General features: G+C 47.1%; 1 protein-coding gene across 1 annotated transcript in view; it reads left to right on the top strand.

Moving 5' to 3' along the window:
* GPR89B (G protein-coupled receptor 89B) overlaps positions 1 to 7,806 on the top strand; it is a 98,833-nt gene extending 91,027 nt beyond the window's left edge. Inside the window, exon 14 of the mRNA XM_082246757.1 lies at positions 7,259 to 7,806. Within this exon, the coding sequence (XP_082102883.1) occupies positions 7,259 to 7,465 (207 nt within the window). The 3' untranslated portion in view covers positions 7,466 to 7,806. The remainder of the gene's footprint in view (positions 1 to 7,258) is intronic.
* The last annotated feature ends 10,697 nt before the right edge of the window (positions 7,807 to 18,503 follow it).

The raw sequence follows: 18,503 nt of genomic DNA, 5'->3' as shown, positions 1-18,503 counted from the left end.
TGATATATTTAAAGAATTTCTTTGGGTTTTTTTTACTATCCTCCGCTATTTGTCTCTCAAAGTTGATTTTAGCCATTTTGATTTCGTGTTTACTTTTCTTATTTGCCTCCTTGTATAGCTCGAAAGCCAATACAGTGCCCTCTGATTTATATTTCTTGAAGGCCATTTTTTTTTCCCTAATACGTTTTTTAACGTTACGGTTTAGCCAGCCAGGTTTGGCTTTGTCTCTTCTAAATTTATTTCCCATAGGAATGCACTGCAAGATGCCTTTGCCTAATATGTTCCTAAAGCATTCCCATTTTTCCTCTGTGGTCAGGGATCCCAGGGTTTGGTCCCAGTTTACCCTTTCCATCAATGAGTACAATTTTGGAAAGTTTGCCCTTCTGAAGTTTAGGGTTCTTATGTTCCCCACTTGCCTTGTTATATTGTTATTTATACTAAATGTGATCATCCTGTGATCGCTAGAGCCCAGAGCCCAGGGCTGATTGGACCAGAGGATAACGGAACACCGGTAATAAGACTTACTGAGACAGGTTTAAGTTTAGAAATAATAGGAATTTTATTTGAAGCAGCAAAACATATATCAATATAATTTCCACAAGATCCTGTGTCAATCATGGCCTTAGTAGTAATCCTGTTCTGGTCCCACTGTAATGTCAAACAAACAGAAATGTAAGGGTTAGTGAATGAAGTTGTCAATCCCCCTAGGAGGACATGTGAACACTCACCCTTCTTTTTGTTGACTAGGGGACAGACATTTATCTTGTGATCCGGGGATGCACAGTACAAGCAGAGATTTTCATATCGTCTTTTGGCTTTTTCCATAGTTGATAGCGGTGGGCGTATGGTTCCTACCTCCATAGGAACGGGGTTAACGGCCGGAATCCGAGAGGAAACGGATAATGGAATTCCCATTTTCTCAGCCTTTCTTTCTCGTAGTCTTCTATCTATGGTAATACTGAGTTGTATTAATGCATCCAGGGTTTTTGGTAGATCCGCTCGGGCGAGCTCGTCCTTAACGGCTTCTGATAGGCCAAGCCTAAATTGGGTTTTCAGAGATGCATCATTCCATTCTGAATCAAGGGTCCATCTCTTGAATTCCGCGACAAAGTCTTCTACAGGCCTCCTTCCTTGTTTCAATGATCTTAATTGAAGATCGGCAGTACTCTGCCTATTGGGGTCATCATATAGGCTAGTGAGTTCTGCTAGGAACAAGGCATAGGAGTTGAGAAGCTGGTCGTTTTTCTCAAAAAGAGAGTCTGCCCAGGCTCGAGGATCGCCTGTTAGGTAAGAAATAATAGTACAAACCTTAATGTGATCAGTAAGGTAGGTACGAGGTTTTAGCAAAAAAAGTAACTCACATGCGTTTTTAAATTCGCGAAATTTTTTGCGATCGCCTGTAAATACCAAAGGGGGATTTATCTTGGGTTCAGGGGACTGAGCAGAGGTAAGTTGTGTCAGTCTAATTACCTGCTGCGACAGAGCCTGATTGTCTTCTTTTAATTCAGCAAGTGCGTGTATTAACGCAGTTACTTGCTGTTTTAATTGTGTCACCTGAGTGGTTATTTCTGCTGAATCCATTTGTGGGTTCGTTCAATCTGTAACGCTCCTGCGTTTCATGTATGGTGTGGATTTTCAGCTGCAGAAATATTCCACTTCAGTAGTCATGTAAGAGAGATGCTGAGATACCATTCCCAACCTCAATGACTCATCATGTGTGGAAGGTCTTAATTCAGCTAGTAAATACACACACTCAACAAGCTGGTTCCTAGAGTGACTTTATGTATGTAGTAACACAGTGATGAAGATTTAAGAGACAGGTTGAGTGGAGGTGGTAGGTGACAGACACTTGAAGGTAAGACAGTAGCAGATGGATGCAGGTAGGTTTAGCAATCATGTATGGTAGCAGATGACAGAGTAGCAGGTGGACATACAAGAGAGATCAACCCAGTGCAGGAATAAGTAGCAGTAGTCTTAAGAGCTAGCAATCTAGATAGGCAGATGTGATAAATAGTCTTTACTATGCAGAGCTAGATAGTGTAAGCTTAGTATAAGTTTATAGAGGGTTCCCCTGCGGGGTACTTAGCACTAATAGCAATACAGCCGAAGGTTGGTTCAGGAGGAGCGGATGATCCGGAAGCGGGATACAGGGATCAGCGCAGCGAGGTTCCGTCAGCGAGGTATGCTTGCAAGCACGAAAGCTTCAAGCCAAGTTACTATCCAGGTAAGGGTGTTTGAACGAACACATGTACGTGAGAACCGGCGATTTAATAGCCATCTAGTCCGGCGCTGAGTGATGACAGCTTCAGTCTTAAAGGTGTATGCGCACCTTTCCAAAAGAGAATGGTGGGGCGCATACACTTGTGAAAAGAGTAATTTAGGGTACCAAAGGTACCGGAACATTACAGTTAGGGCTTTGGCTTTGATAAATATGATTGTTTTGTTTGTGCTCCATAAAGTCCCTAGACATGTGCAGAATGGAGAAATTTGTTTAGTTTCACTTGGTTTCTTTTTTTTTTTTTAACGAATCCCAAATTTCCAGAATGATTCGAATTCGAATCGGCCGAAAATTGATCGAACAATTCTAATTCGGTGCTGGTTGTTAAGGCACGGGCCGGGAAGCTGGCCGCTGTGTCCTTACACAACGTGGACTCATTTTTGGTTTTGTGCTGCCCTAGGCAAGACTAAAATTGGGCGCCCCCCTTACAGATGTGACTCCCTCCAAAATTGGAGGACTACAAATCCCAGCATGAACCCCTGAGATCTCACGAGATGGGGGGTGAGAGGGGGGTGGGTGAGAGAGAGAGGGAGGGGGTGGGTGAGGGAAGGAGAGAAAGAGAGAGGGGGATGAGAGATAGAGAGAGAGGGGGCGGGTGAGGGTGAGAGAGAGGGGGGTGAGAGAGAGAGGGGGCGGGTGAGGGTGAGAGAAAGGGGGGTGAGAGAGAGAGGGGGCGGGTGAGGGAGAGAGAGAAGGGGATGAGAGATAGAGAGAGAGAGAGAGAGGGAGGGAATCAAAGAGAGAGAGAGGGGGAATGAGAGAGAGAGAGATGAGAGAGGGGAGGAGTGAGAAAGAGTGGGGGGAAGATGAGAGAGAGAGGGGGGTAAGAGAGAAAGGGGGATGAGAGAGAGGGGAGTGAGAGAGGGGGATGAGAGAGAGAGAGCGCGCGAGAGAGAGGGGATGAGAGAGAGAGGGGGGGATGATAGAGAAAGAGAGAGGGGGTAAAAGAGAGAGAGAGAGAAGGGGTGGGTGAGAGAGAGACAGGGGGGTGAGAGAGAGGTGGTGAGAGAGTCGGTTCTAGCAACCAGTGGCTAATAGAGTCTCAGGTGGAGGGGGGGTGTTTTTTTTGCTGCCCCCCTGCAAAGTGCCCCCCTAGGCCTGGGCCTTGTTGGCCTAGGCCACAATACAGCACTGCTGACCGCTGAATATAAAAAAGTGAATGCCAGCCATGAAAAGTTAATAAAAAGCAGCATACCCCCCCCCCCATGCATTTTTTTAAAAAATGGCATGGGGTCCCCCCTAAAATCCATACCAGACCCTAATCCGAGCATGCAGCCAAGCAGGTCAGGTAAGGGGTGGGGATGAGCGAGTGCCCCCCCTCCCGAACCATACTAGGCCACATGCCCTCATCATGGGGGGGCTGCTTTGGGGCAGGGGGGCTTATTCGGAATCTGGAAGCCCACTTTGACAAGGGGACCCTCAGATCCCACCCCACTCTATGTGAATGAGTATGGGGTACATAGTACCCCTACCTATTCACCAAAAAAGTGAGTAAAGACACTACACAAGTTTTTGATTTGTCCTTTGGGGTCCAGAGTCACACGACAAGTCGCATAAGTGTGAATAGGACCTTAGACAGTTTGTTGACAACAAACTTTAAAGCATATGTGCAAAAAAAAAAATGGTGTCTAAATTCAAAAAGAGTCCCAATATAAAGTCCAGAAATTGTGACCACATCCGTGCCCACAGATAGACAGACTTCTGTGTTAGCGTTCCACACAATCCACCACCGGTAAACACATGAAACCTCTTATGAAAATATGTTGACCCTCTATACCAGTGGTCCTCAACCCTTGCCCTCAGGGCCCACTAACAGGCCAGGTTTGCAAGATAACTGAACTACATCCGAGGTGATATCATTTGCTGCTCAGTGATTGCATTACTCTAGTCTGCATCTCCCCAAGGTAATACTTAAAATTTGGCCTGTTAGTGGGCCCTGAGGACCGGAGTTGAGGACCACTGCTCTATACAACGAATGGTCAAATAGCGCTCGTTATTTAGAGATGTCCAGCATCAAACACATTCTACGTTACACAGCCTCCACCAGACCTCATCCATCTACACAGATTCAGCTGGATCCCCTTCACATGTGCCTGGAATTTGTTTCTCACTAGCTATCTATAGGCACCCGGCTCTTATCTATAATCCACTCATGGAAAGCAAAAAGAACAGCCCCGTTGTACAGTATAAAAACCCAACATTTATTAAAAACAATAAACTCACATTGTAATAGAACTGAAATGCATATCATAAGATCCCAAACAAATTGCAAACAGGATGGCCACAGTCCTAAGCATGAAGAAGTCATGTAACTCCACCCTACGCAGTTCGTCATATGGTGACGTCATCAGGGGTGTCCGCTCCTGTACTGAAATTGCGTACGCGGATTTCACTGCACACTGTGATCTGCTCACAGTGTGCATTAGAAGCTGCAGCAAGTCAAGATAGAGCCTGCCTCATTTCCTGGCTCCCCAGCCTGATTGTCACTGGCCCACCCCTTTTATTCATTGGATTTCAGTTCTTTCAGTCATGGAGGCTCAGCATCACATGTGGGTGTTGCCTAGGTGGTCTGCATGCAGATACAGCCTTGCCTTAGAATGCCCACTTCTCCAGACTGACCTGCACCCATCAAGGCATTTTTCAAATTTGTATAACTCCTCCCTAGAGCCAACCCACTGCTTGCATACTGGCTGAGGACTCTTGAGAGGAGTACTGAGGAAGGGTGCTGTGATGTTTTCAGGAAGCTATGTACAGATTCCTGCCAGCTCCTGCCAACAGCAATGATATGTCTGCATTACATAGAGAATCGCTTTTAAAAATAGAGTACAGTATGTGTTGAATTTAATTATCCAGAGAACTAGCCTTCAGTTTGCAACAATGAAAAAATTAGGAAAAGTTAGGGGCTGTCTTTGTGTATTTGGGTTCTACATTGGGGGTCCCCAATTTTTTTAGTACGAGGACCTCATTGCATATTTCACAAATCTTTACTGGCCAAAGAAAAAAAATCCCCGTTCTCCACATTAGGGTCCTCATCAGAGATTACATCAGGGTCCCTATAAATCAGGGTACCCATCCAGGTTCCACTAAATCAGGGTCCCTATCAGAATCCCCCCTTACATCAGGGTCCCCATTAGAATCCCCCCTTACATCAGGGTCCCCATCAGAATCCCCCCTTACATCAGGGTCTCCATCAGAATCCCCCCTTACATCAGGGTCTCCATCAGAATCCCCCCTTACATCAGGGTCCCCATCAGAATCCCCCCTTACATCAGGGTCTCCATCAGAATCCCCCCTTACATCAGGTTTCCCATTAGAATCCCCCTTACATCAGGGTCTCCATCAAATTCCCCACTTACATCAGGGTCCCCATGAGAACCCCCCCTTACATCAGGGTCCCCATGAGAATCCCCCCTTACATCAGGGTCCCCATGAGAATCCCCCCTTACATCAGGGTCCCCATGAGAATCCTCCCTTACATCAGGGTCCCCATCAGAATCCCCCCCTTACATCAGGGTCCCCATCAGAATCCCCTCTTACATCATGGTCTCCATCAGAAACCCCCCTTACATCAGGGTCCCCATCAGAATCCCCCCTTACATCAGGGTCCCCATTAGAATCCCCCCTTACATAAGGGTCCCCTTCAGAATCCCCTCTTACATCAGGGTCCCCATCAGAATCCCCCCCCCTTACATCAGGGTCCCAATCAGAATCCCCCCTTACATCAGGGTCCCCATCAGAATCCCCCTTACATCAGGGTCCCCATCAGAATCCCCCCTTACATCAGGGTCCCCATCATAATCCCCCCTTACATCAGGGTCCCCATCAGAATCCCCCCTTACATCAGGGTCCTCATCAGAATCCCCCCTTACATCAGGGTCCCCATCAGAATCTCTCTTTACATCAGGGTCCTCATCAGAATCCCCCCTTACATCAGGGTCCTCATCAGAATCCCCCCTTACATCAGGGTCCCCATCAGAATCTCTCTTTACATCAGGGTCCCCATCAGAATCCCCCCTTACATCAGGGTCCCCCCTTACATACGGGTCTCTCGTCAGAATCCCCCCCACATCAGGATCCCCATCAGAGCCCCCTCTTGCATCAGGATCCCCATCAGAATCCCCCCTTACATCAGGGTCCCCATCAGAATCCCCCCTTACATCAGGTTTCCCATTAGAATCCCCCTTACATCAGGGTCCCCATTAGAATCCGCCCTTACATCAGGGTCCCCATCAGAATCCCCCCTTACATCAGGGTCCCCATCAGAATCCCCCCTTACATCAGGGTCTCCATCGAAACCCCCCTGACATCAGGGTCCCCATCGGAATCCCCCCTTACATCAGGGTTCCCATCAGAATCCCCCCTTACATCAGGGTCCCCATCAGAATCCCCCCTTACATCAGGGTCCCCATCAGAATCCCCCCTTACATCAGGGTCCCCATCAGAATCCCCCCTTACATCAGGGTCCATCATGGGAATCCCCCCCCCCCCCCACTTCAGGATCCCCAGCAGAGTCCCCTCTTGCATCAGGATCCCCATCAGGTTCCCTAGCAGAGTCCTCCTCACCACTGCTTACAGCATGCTGCAGCAGCAGAGGGGAAGCTGGGAAGCAGAGCAGGTCTGGACAGAGTAAGATCCATCGCACCGTAAGCACTGGGGCAAGCACGTCATTGGTTAGTAAGATGCTGTTAAGAAGCTGTGTTGGAGACTTCAGGATGGGAGGATGGAGGAGGAGAGGGGAAGGGGCAATAAGCAGAAACCATACGCAACCTCTGCTGACCTGAATCCTCAATCTGTGCACATTGAGGATACACCACTGACCCTAGATGCGGGCCGGATACAATTTTGTTGAGGGCCGGATGTGGGCCACGGGCTGTCTTTTAGAGACCCCAGGCCTACATAATCAAGGGCACCATAAACACCAGCAATGTACAGTATGTTGGCACCAAACACAATTAACCCCCATCTCCCTTGTTGTTGCAGGGCATGTACTTTGTGTCCTCGGTACTCCTCATCCGGATGAGTATGCCTTTGGAATATCGCACCATCATCACCGAGGTCTTGGGAGAGCTTCAGTTTAACTTCTACCACCGATGGTTTGACGTCATCTTCTTGGTCAGCGCCTTGTCCAGCATCCTCTTCCTGTACTTGGCACACAAGCAGGCCCCGGAGAAACACATGGCCTTATAGCAGTGACTTCCTAAATAGACATTTTGTTTCAAGGCGTGATTGACATTGGGAGGTTGGGCAGAGGATCTGTCCAGTCAAGGTCAACTTGGGAATTGATTTGGTGGAACCACCTAACCCAATAAGCGTTGCCTCTTCTGTACCTCTGTTATCCACTGTGACCGAAGAAGAGATTCTGAACCTTGACCATTACAATGACAGAGCTTCTAGTAAAGACCTTCAACACTGGCGTTTAGTTATTTTTATATATTTTTAGGTCTTGAATGGATGTCAGCACTGTCAAGGTTTTATGTAAAAGCCATCAACACCAGTTTGTTTTTCTTCTAATAAAAGTTTTAATTTTATGAAGGTATGCCCTAAAAGTTGGGGAAATAAGGATTTTAAAGACTTTTTTTTATTTTAACATTAAAGCACAATTGAACTTTCAGTTTAACCACTTCAAGACAGGGCACTTTCACCCCCTTCCTGCCCAGGCCAATTTCCAGCTTTTAGCGCTGTTGCATTTTGAATGACAATTGCGCGGTCATGCAACACTGTACCTAAACCAAATGTATGTAATTTCCCCCCCCACAAATAGAGCTTTCTTTTGGTGGTATTTGATCACCACAAGGTTTTTTCTTTTTTGCTAAACAAATAAAAAAAAGACTGAAAAGTTTGAAAAAAAAAAAAGTTTTTTTTGTTTATGCTATACAATTTTGTAAATAAATACGTTTTTTCCTGCACTGATGAGCACTGATGAGACTGCACTGATAGGCACTGATGAGGAGGCACTGATAGGCGGCACTGATGGGCACTGATAGGCAGCACTGGTGGGCACTGATAAGCGGCACTGATTGGCACTGACAGGTGGCACTGATGGGCACTGATAGGCGGCACTGGTGGGCGGCACTGAATAGATAGCAATGAAGGGCACTGGCGGGCAGCACTGATGGGGAGGGCAATGGGGGGCTCCCTGAGCCCTGATTGCCATCCCTGGTGGCCATAGTGGGCATCCCTGGGGTCATGGGTGGGCATACCTGGGGTCATGGGTGGGCATCCCTGGTGGTTCTAGTGGATCAGTGCAGACCCCGACGGTCTGCACTGATAATCAATGATCTGATTACCAGTGCAGGACACCCCCCCCCCCTGTCAGGGGAGCCGCAGATCGGCGCTCCTTTACTCGTGTCTGTCAGGCACGTACTGAGGAAAGCCGATCAATGGCTCTTCCTGTGTACTATGTGACCAGCCGTGATTGGACACGGCTGGTCACATGGTAAAGAGCCTAAGTCAGTAGGCTCTTTACCAAGATCGGAGATGCGGGGAGTTAGACTGACACGCCACATCACCGATCTCAACTCTGCGCACCCCCCGGGGGCTTGCAGAGCACATTATCCTGCCGCCATCATATGACGTCCGGTCAGGATAATGCAACCACTTTCCCGCCGTCAATCGCCTATAGGGCGGGCGGGAAGTGGTTAAACCAGCTAAACATCATATGATGTGGATCAAAGCAAAGGTGCTCAAAGTCTTGCATTCAGGGCTGCTGTTAGAAATCATGGGGCCCTATACAGCCTACCTAACAGGCCCACCCGAAAGTGATTAAGGACATAGATTTATCAGTCCCCTTCTCTACAGCCTCAGCTGAACTGATAAATGAATAAAAAGCACTCTGAAGCTTCCAGCTCATTCAGAAACTTAAGCATAGTAAACATAGTTTACTATGCTTTATTGATGAATGGACACAGGAGTGATTGGTACCGATCGCTCACTGTGTTCATTTAGGAAAGGAAGACATCCACAGCAACGCTGAGGGGGGAAAGGGGGGTACACAGGTGGACCCAGGCACCAGATGGAAGGGGTGCACTGGCTAGAACCAATCTCCTTGTAGTGCAGCCAGAGGGAGAGAGAGGAGGAGAAGCTGGCATCGCTGCAGTGGGAGACAGAAGAGGACTGGTGTCTGCAATAAGACAGTGCAGGTGTCCCTCCTGCTCAGCAGCTGCCTGGGCCCCCCTTTTGAACTGATGGGGCCTGGGCCCAGTACAGGAGGGCAGACTGTACTGCCTCATCAGTGGCCCTGCTTGCATTGGTAAACAGCCACAGCCTATGGAAAAGGTCTGTCCCCTGCCAGCATGCTGTAAAGAAGGACGCTTGCTGTCAGTGTGGACGAAGCAATCTCTCTGTAGAGGTATGACATGTCCCTCCCTCCCTGCAAGTCAGATCTAAAGGTTTCAGCAAAGCTCATGCTCCCTGCTGACTGGAGACCGCTCTTTCCCTGACCTCTGCAGATGGACTACTGCTTCCACATGGATAGCAAGGCTTGCAGGGGACTGGTGTTTTTTAAGCTGTGGCTGAATATAGCATGGATGCACTTGTGATGTATTTAGCTGATTTAAAGTGTTTGTAAACCTCAGACATGAAATATGAAAAAAAACAAATCTCTCTATAATGTGTACTTGTCTCAGTCCAGAGCACTAAGTGCCATTTTTGTCTGATGCTTCTTTCCTCTGCTATCAGCATGAATCCCTTCTGTCTAGTTTTCCTAAACACCAAGAGAAAAAAGGTGACGGGAGGGACCTCCAGCACACAGACTGTGATTGAAAGCCTCAGCGCTGTTCCTGTGTGCTGTGTGAAGGGCGATGTCCCTTCCCCTCTCTTCCTTCCAATCCACTCTCCTCCAGTGCTGCCAATAAATGCCACTTATCAGTGCTCATCAGCGCACATCAGCGAAAGAGAAAAAATTTTATAACAAACTATGAAAACGTTTTTTTTTTTTTCTTTTCAACATTTTTGATCTTTGTTTATTTAGCAAAAAATAAAAAATCCAGCGGTGATTAAATACCACCATAAGAAAGCTCTATTTGTGTGAAAAATATTATAAAAATGTTGTTTGGATATCCTGGACCTGCTAATATCAAGTTAAATTTGTGGTACTTACACTACTTTAAAAAAATACACTGAACAAAATTATAAACGCAACATTTTTGTTTTTGCCCCCATTTTTCATGAGCTGAACTCAAAGATCTAAGACTTTTTCTATGTACACAAAAGGCCTATTTCTCTCAAATATTGTTCACAAATCTGTCTAAATCTGTGTTAGTGATCACTTCTCCTTTGCTGAGATAATCCATTCACCTCACAGGTGTGGCAAATCAAGGTGCTGATTACACAGCATGATTATTGCACAGGTGTGCCTTAGGCTGCCCACAATAAAAGGCCACTCTAAAATGTGCAGTTTTACTGTATTGGGGGGGGGGGGGGTCCAAAAACCAGTCAGTATCTGTTGGGACCACCATTTGCCCACCCAGTGCAACACATCTCCTTGGCATAGAGTTGATCAGGTTGGTGATTGGTTCCTGTGGAATGTTGGTCCACTCCTCTTCAATGGCTGTGCGAAGTTGCTGGATATTGGGAGGACGAGGAACACGCTGTCGTATACGCCGATCCAGAGCATCCCAAACATGGTCAATGGGTGACATGTCCGGTGAGTATGCTGGCCATGCAAGAACTAAGATGTTTTCAGCTTCCAAGAATTGTGTACAAATCCTTGCAACATGGGGCCGTGCATTATCATGCTGCAACATGAAGCGATGGTTGTGGATGAATGGAACAACAATGGGCCTCAGGATCTCGTCACGGTATCTCTGTGCAGTCAAAATGCCATCAATAAAATGCTCCTGTGTTCATTGTTCATAACATACGCCTGCCCATACCATAACCCCACTGCCACCATGGGCCACTCCATCCACAACGTTGACATCAGCAAACCGCTCACCCACACGACTCCATACACAGTGTCTGCCATCTGCCCTGTACAGTGAAAACCGGGATTCATCCGTGAAGAGAACATCTCTCCAAAGTGGCAGACGCCATTGAATGTGAGCATTTGCCCATTCAAGTCGGTTACGATGATGAACTGCAGTCAGGTGGAGACCCCGATGAGGGCGAGGAGCATGCAGATGAACTTCCCTGAGACGGTTTCTGACAGTTTGTGCAGAAATTCTTTGGTTATGCAAACCGATTGTTGCAGCAGCTGTCCGGGTGGCTGGTCTCAGACAATCTTGGAGGTGAAGATGCTGGATGTGGAGGTCCTGGGTTGGTGTGGTTACACGTGGTCTGCGGTTGTGAGGCCGGTTGGATGTACTGCCAAATTCTCTGAAACGCCTTTGGAGACGGCTTATGGTAGAGACATGTAAATCCAATTCACGGGCAACAGCTCTGGTGGACATTCCTGCAGTCAGCATGCCAATCGCACGATCCCTCAAGACTTGCGACATCTGTGGCATTGTGCTGTGTGATAAAACTGCACACATTATGACGCTTTTCCACTGCATGGAACCGTACCGGTTCGGCACTCTTTTGTGCTTTTCCACTGCTGGTACCGCATGGTATAGGGTCAGAACGGTTCGGTACGGTACGGTATAGGTTTGCTTTTCCACTGCATGGAACCGAACGGTACGGTACGGCTCTGAAAAAACAGTACCTACTCGATTGTGGTTCCAACAGGTACCAAACTGGTACCATATCCCACAATCCTTTGCATGCAGTCACTACTAGCCACTGATTGGTCAGAGAATCCCACCCACCCCGTTGTTATCCCACCCACTTAACTTAGTACTACTTTAGTGGAAAAGCAAACCTATACCGTACCGTACTGAACCGTTCCGACCCTATACCATGCGGTACCAGCAGTGGAAAAGCAAAACGGGCCAAGCAGGGCCGAGTAGAGCCGAGCCAGTACTAGCCGGTACTTGCAGTGGAAAAGTGCCATTAGAGTGGCCTTTTATTGTGGCCAGCCTAAGGCACACCTGTGCAATAATCATGCTGTCCAATCAGCATCTTGATATGTCACACCTGTGAGGTGGATGGATTATCTCGGCAAAGGAGAAGTGATCACTAACACAGATTTAGACAGATTTTTGAACAATATTTGAGAGAAATAGGCTTTTTGTGTACATAGAAAAAGTCTTAGATCTTTGAGTTCAGCTCACGGAAAAATGGAGCAAAAACAAAAGTGTTGCGGTTATAATTTTGTTCAGTGTATTTTTTAAAGTAGTGTAAGTACTACAAATCTGACCTGATATCAGCAGGTTGCAGGCTCTGTACAGTACAACTCAGTACTCAATCAGGTGTGCTACAGTGCTCATGTGCTTGCAAAGAACAAGCTGATGGGAGGAGAGAGCAGAGAGAAAAGTTCATCAGTCTGCTGCTTCTCCTTTCGCTGTCCAATCACAGACTGGGGGAGGGACAAGACCTGTAAGTGTTACTGCACTGCAGTATAGAACAAATTATGTCTCCCTCCCTGCCAGGAAGCTGTGTAAATCTAAGGACTGGATAGACAGAAATACAAATCCTTTGTTAAGTAAAACAGCTTCTATACAATGCTCAAAAAAATTAAAGTAACACTTTGAAAACACATCAGATCTCAATGTGGAAAAATCTCATGCTGGATCTCTATACTGGTATGGACTGGGTAATGTGTTAGGATCTATACTGGTATGGACTGGGTAATGTGTTAGGATCTATACTGGTATGGACTGGGTAATTTGTTAGGAAGGAAATGATGGCACATCATTTGATGGAAATGAAAATATCAACCTACAGAGGGCTGAATTCAAAGACACCCCGAAAATCAAAGTGAAAAAATGATGCAGCAGGCTAGTCCATTTTTCAGAAAGTTCATTGCAGCAACTCAAAATGGTACTCAGTAGTTTGTATGGCCCCCCAGGTGCTTGTATGCATGCCTGACAACGTCGGGGCATGCTCCTAATGAGAGGATGGATGGTGTCCTGGGGTATTTCCTCCCAGATCTGGACCAGGGTATTGCTGAGCTCCTGAAAGGACTGAGGTGCAACCTGGCAGCGTCGGATGGACCGAAACATAATGTCCCAGAGGCGTAACTAGAACCTTCAGGGCCCCAGTGCAAGAAACCATGAGGGGCCCTTTGGCCAGGGCCCTTCCCTTCAAGCCTGGGGCCCTTTACTCTCATTGCGGGGCCCTTTATTACAGTCCCGCAGTGGGACCCTTTCACAAGTTCTGCAGTGGGCCCCCTTCCTGCCATCTTGGGGCCTCCCCACGGTGGTGGAATGCCAGGGCCCAGTCGCAAGTGTGACCTTTGCAATCCTGGAAGTTCCCCCACTGGTGTCATTTGTTTTTATTTTTTGGTATTTTAATTTTATAATTTTTTATCATTTTATTTTATTTTTTAAATGTCACTGACTATGACTCTGTCCATTCAGAAAAGGAAGGAGCTGGTAAATTACATATTTACAGACCCCTTCCTGGTTCTCTATTGTGACACATCCCCTGCAGCAGCCGGCAGGAGAAAGGAGGGAGCACAGTGGGGGAGGGGGTGGACCGGGGAGCACACAAGGGCCCAGAGACAGCAGAACACAAGTGAACTGGATAGGAGGAGTGGCGGGGGCAGCATACAGGGGAACCAATCTCCTCCATTTTCCTCCTGCAGCTACAGGAGAAAAAAGGAGGACAGTGATTTCTCTACATGCTGCCCCCACCGCCCCTCCTATCCAGGTGTACAGGGGAGCCGCACAGGCCCGGTTGCAACTGCAACCCCTGTAGTTACGCCCCTGCCCAGAGGTGTTCTATTGGATTTAGGTCAGGCGAGTGTGGGGGCCATTCAATGGTATCAATTCCTTCATCCTCCAGGAACTGACTGCATACCCACTTCCCCCTAGGTGGACGTCATATGACGTCCAAACTTTGCGGGGGTATACCGGGATGATGCCTCTAGCTAGAGGCATCATCCCGGTACCGTTGTTTGAAGCCGACGGTCGGCTTTCCGTTGGTACCGATCGATGCGGCTCGGGAGCCGCTCGATCGTTACCCGGGGGGGCGGGAGGGGACATCCCCCCACCTCCCGCCGCCTTCCGCGGCTTTTACCGGGGCTCCCATCCCACCGGGAGCCCCGAGCACCCAGCCGGCGCATCCGCCGGCTGGATGGAGTCCCGATGAATGCCGGAAACGGCATCGATCGGGTCTCCGATGACGTAACCCGGAGGCGGCGTCCATGACGTCACTTCCGGGTTAGTGTGCTGCAAAACGGCGCCAAATTTGAAAAACGGCTGTATGCAAAAACGCCGTTTTCGGCGTTTTGCATACAGGGAAGTGTAGTGGAGGGGTTTGGGGTCTTTTAGACCCTCGATCCCTCCATAAAGTGTACCTGTCACTGCATATTGCTGTCACAAGGGATGTTTACATTGCTTGTGACAGCAATAAAAGTGATCAGATTTTTTTTTTTTTTTTTTTAAAAACTGTAATAAAGTTAAAAAAATAAATGGGAAAAAAAAAAGATTTAGCCGCCCGATCACCGTTCGCTCGCGCACAAAAAAAAACGTATACGGAAGTCGAGCCTCGAATGAAATCGCTGTTCAAACCACACATGTGAGGTATCGCCGCGATCGCCAGAGCGTGAGCAATAATTTAAAAAAAAAGAGCTACACTCTAACTCTAAACTGGTAACCGTTAAATAAATTTAAAGTGTCGCCTATTGAGATCTCTATTGACCGTAGTTTGTCGCCATCCCACGAGGGGGCGCAATTTTAAAACGTAACATGTTGGGTATCTATTTACTCGGCATGACATCATCTTTCACAATATACAAAAAAAATGGGCTAACTTTACTGTTTAGTATTTTTTAAATGCAGTGAAATTTAATTTTTCCCAAAAAAATGGCGTTTTAAAGACCGCTGCGCAAATACCGCGTGACAAAAAATATTGCAATGACCGCCATTTTATTCTCCAGAGTCTTTGCTAAAAAAATATATACAATGTTTGGGGGTTCTAAGTAGTTTTCTAGGAAAAAATACTGGTTTTAACTTGTAAACACAAAGTGTCCGAAATAGGCCTGGTATGGAAGTGGATACTCTACCCACAACAGGCCGGGCATTGTCGTACATCAGGTGGAACCCAGGACCCACTGCACTAGCATAGGGTCTGATAATGGGTTCAAGGATTCATCCTCATACCTAATGGGAGTCAGGGTGCCAATGTCTAGCCTGTTCGTCCATCCATGGATATGCCTCCCCAGACCATCACTGACCCACCACCCAACCGGTCATGCTGAACGATGTTACAGGCAGCATAACGTTCTCCAAGATTTCTCCAGACCCTTTCATGTCTGTCACATGTACTCAGGGTGAACCTGCTCTCATCTGTAATAGGCACAGGACACCAGTGGCGGACCTGCCTATTCTGGTATTCAGTGGCTAATGCCAATTGAGCTCCATGGTGCTGGGCAGTGAGCACAGGGTCCACTAGAGGACGTTGGGCTCTCAGGCCACCCTCATGAAGTCTATCCCTGATTGTTTGGTCAGAGACATTCACACCAGTGGCCTGCTGGAGGTCATTTTGTAGGGCTCTGGCAGTGCTCATTCTGTTCCTCCTTGCACAAAGGAGCAGATACCGGTCCTGCTGATGGGTTAAGGACCTTCTATAGCCCTGTCCAGCTCTCCTAGAGTAACTGCCGGTCTCCTGGAATCTCCTCCATGCTCTGGAGACTGTGCTGGAAGATGCAGCAAACCTTCTGGCAATGGCACGCATTGATGTGCAACCCTGGAGGAGTTGGACTGCCTGTGCAACCAGTCTATAGGGTCCAGGTATCTCCTCATGCTACCAGTAGTGACACTGACCCTAACCAAATGCAAAACTAGTAAAAAACAGTCAGAAAAGATGAGTAGGGAAAAAAATGTCAGTGGTCTCCACCTGTAAAACCGTTCCTGTTGTGGAGGTTGTCTCGTTGTTGCTCATCTTGTGCACCTGTTGTTAATTTCAGCAGCTGAAATTGATTAACAACCCCCTCTGCTACTTAACAGACCAGACCAATATCCCAGGAGTTTAACAGACGTCATGCAATATGCTGATTAAAAAAGTGTTTCTTTCATTTTTTGGAGCAGTGTGTGTAATTTATCTGTTTGCCTGGAGTTCAGCTTTGAGTACCATATTATGTTGCTGTTACTTTGTTGGCATTGACAGTGCTCTTCAGGAAGTCGTTTTCTAACAATGTGTTGAGGACTTGTTCACCTATGATGCCTTGGCAAAGGCTAAGCAGCTCTTGAACCAATGCCTAAAACATTGGTATTATTATTGATTACCACTTGCTGACCCGTCGCAGTATGTATACTGCACGCAAGTCGGCTCATACAGGCACAGTTACGTAGCTGTACCTTATTCTGGATCCACATGCACACGCAGACCCAAAACACCGTGCTGTCATTTGCTGCAGCACAAGCCGGTTCAGCAGGTTCCCGGCCAATGATATATGGCTGGGACCTGCTGATTGGTTGAGCGAATGACAGAAGAGAGCCCTGTGGTGTAAACACCACAGGGCTCTCTACAGACAGCAGTGATGTCGCTTTTTTTTCAGGGAGTAAAAAGCAGCACATTGCTTAGTAAAATCATCAGACAGTACACACACTAAACATTGTTAGGCACACATTTAACTCCTTAATCACCCCTGATGTTAACCCCTTCCCAGCCAGTATCATTGAAAAAGTGACAGTGTATATTATTATCACTGATCACTGTTTTAGTGTCACTGGTGATGTCAGTGTCAGTTCCCTCCCAACGTCAAATTGCCCACGGCACTATCGCATTCCCATTATAAGTCGCTGATCACCGCCATTACTAGTATAAAAAAAAAATTCCAGTAGATCTACCATAGTTTGTAGACGCTATAACCAATCAATATACACTTATTGGGATTTTTTTACCAAAGAAATGTAGCAGAAGTTTTTGGGCAAGATTTATGAAATTAGATTTTTACCTTTTTTTTTTTTTTTTTTTTTTATTGCAGAAAGTAGAACATATGTTTTTTTTTTCAAAATGATGGGTCTTTTTTTTTTTATATCGCAAAAAATGAAAAAAATAAAAAATAAACCCAGTGGTGATCAAATACCACCAAAAGAAAGCTCTATTTGTGTGAAAAATGATATCAATTTCTAAGTGCTAAAAGGCAAAAAATGGCGTGGTCGTGAAGGGGGGTAGAATCTTCCGGAGCTTAAGTGGTTAATAAATAATGATAATTCATATTAAAAATTAAAACAACATTTTAGGTGGAACTCTTCAGTCATCCTCTAGCACAGGGATCTCCAAACTTTCTAATCAAAGGGCCAGTTTACTGTCCTTCAGACTTTGGGGGGGGGGGGGGGGGGGCGGACTGTGGCCAGTGGGAGTAGAAAATGTCCCAGCATAAGTGTGAGCAAACAATGCCCCATCTTTGGTGTCAGTGAGAGGAATAGCGCCCTATTATTGGTGTCAGTGGATAAAATAGTGCCACATCCTGGGTACCAGTGGGAAGAATAGGGCCCTATTGTTGGTGTCAGTGGGAGGAATAGTGCCCCATCATTGGTATCAGTGGGAGGAATAGTGCCGAATCATTGGTGTCAGTGGATAAAATAGTGCCACATCCTTTGTACCAGTGGAAAGAATAGGGCTCTATTGTTGGTGTCAGTGGCAGGAAGAGTGCCCCATCATTGATGTCAGTGGGAGGAATAGCGCCCTATCATTGGTATCGGTGGGAGGAATAGTGCCCAATCATTGGGGTCAGTGGATAAAATAGTGCCACATCCTTTGTACCAGTGGGAAGAATAGGGCCCTATTGTTGGTGTCAGTGGGAGGAAGACTGCCCCATTGTTGGTGTCAGTGGGAGGAAGACTGCCCCATTGTTGGTGTCAGTGGGAGGAAGACTGCCCCATTGTTGGTTTCAGTGGATGGAATGGTGCCCCATCACTGATGTCAGTGGGAGGAATAGTGCCCTACTGTTGGTGTCAGTGGGAGGAATAGTGCTATATCGTTGGTGCCAGTGGGAGGAACAGGGCCTATTGTTGGTGTCAGTGGGAGGAATAGTGCCCCATTGTTGGTGTCAGTGGGAGAAATTGTGCCACATTGGTGGTGCCAGTGGGAGGAATAGGGCCTATTGTTGGTGTCAGGGGGAGGAATAGTGCCCCATTGTTGGTGTCAGTGGATGGAATGGTGTCCCATAATTGATGTCAGTGGGAGGAATAGTGCCCTACTGTTGGTGTCAGTGGGAGGAATAGTGCTATATCGT

The sequence above is a fragment of the Pelophylax lessonae genome (genome assembly GCF_965119305.1).
Source record: "Pelophylax lessonae genome assembly, chromosome: 2".
In the NCBI taxonomy this organism is placed as follows: domain Eukaryota; kingdom Metazoa; phylum Chordata; class Amphibia; order Anura; family Ranidae; genus Pelophylax; species Pelophylax lessonae.
The sequence above is the reverse complement of the archived record's forward strand: the minus strand, read 5'-3'. Positions and strand labels throughout refer to the sequence as shown.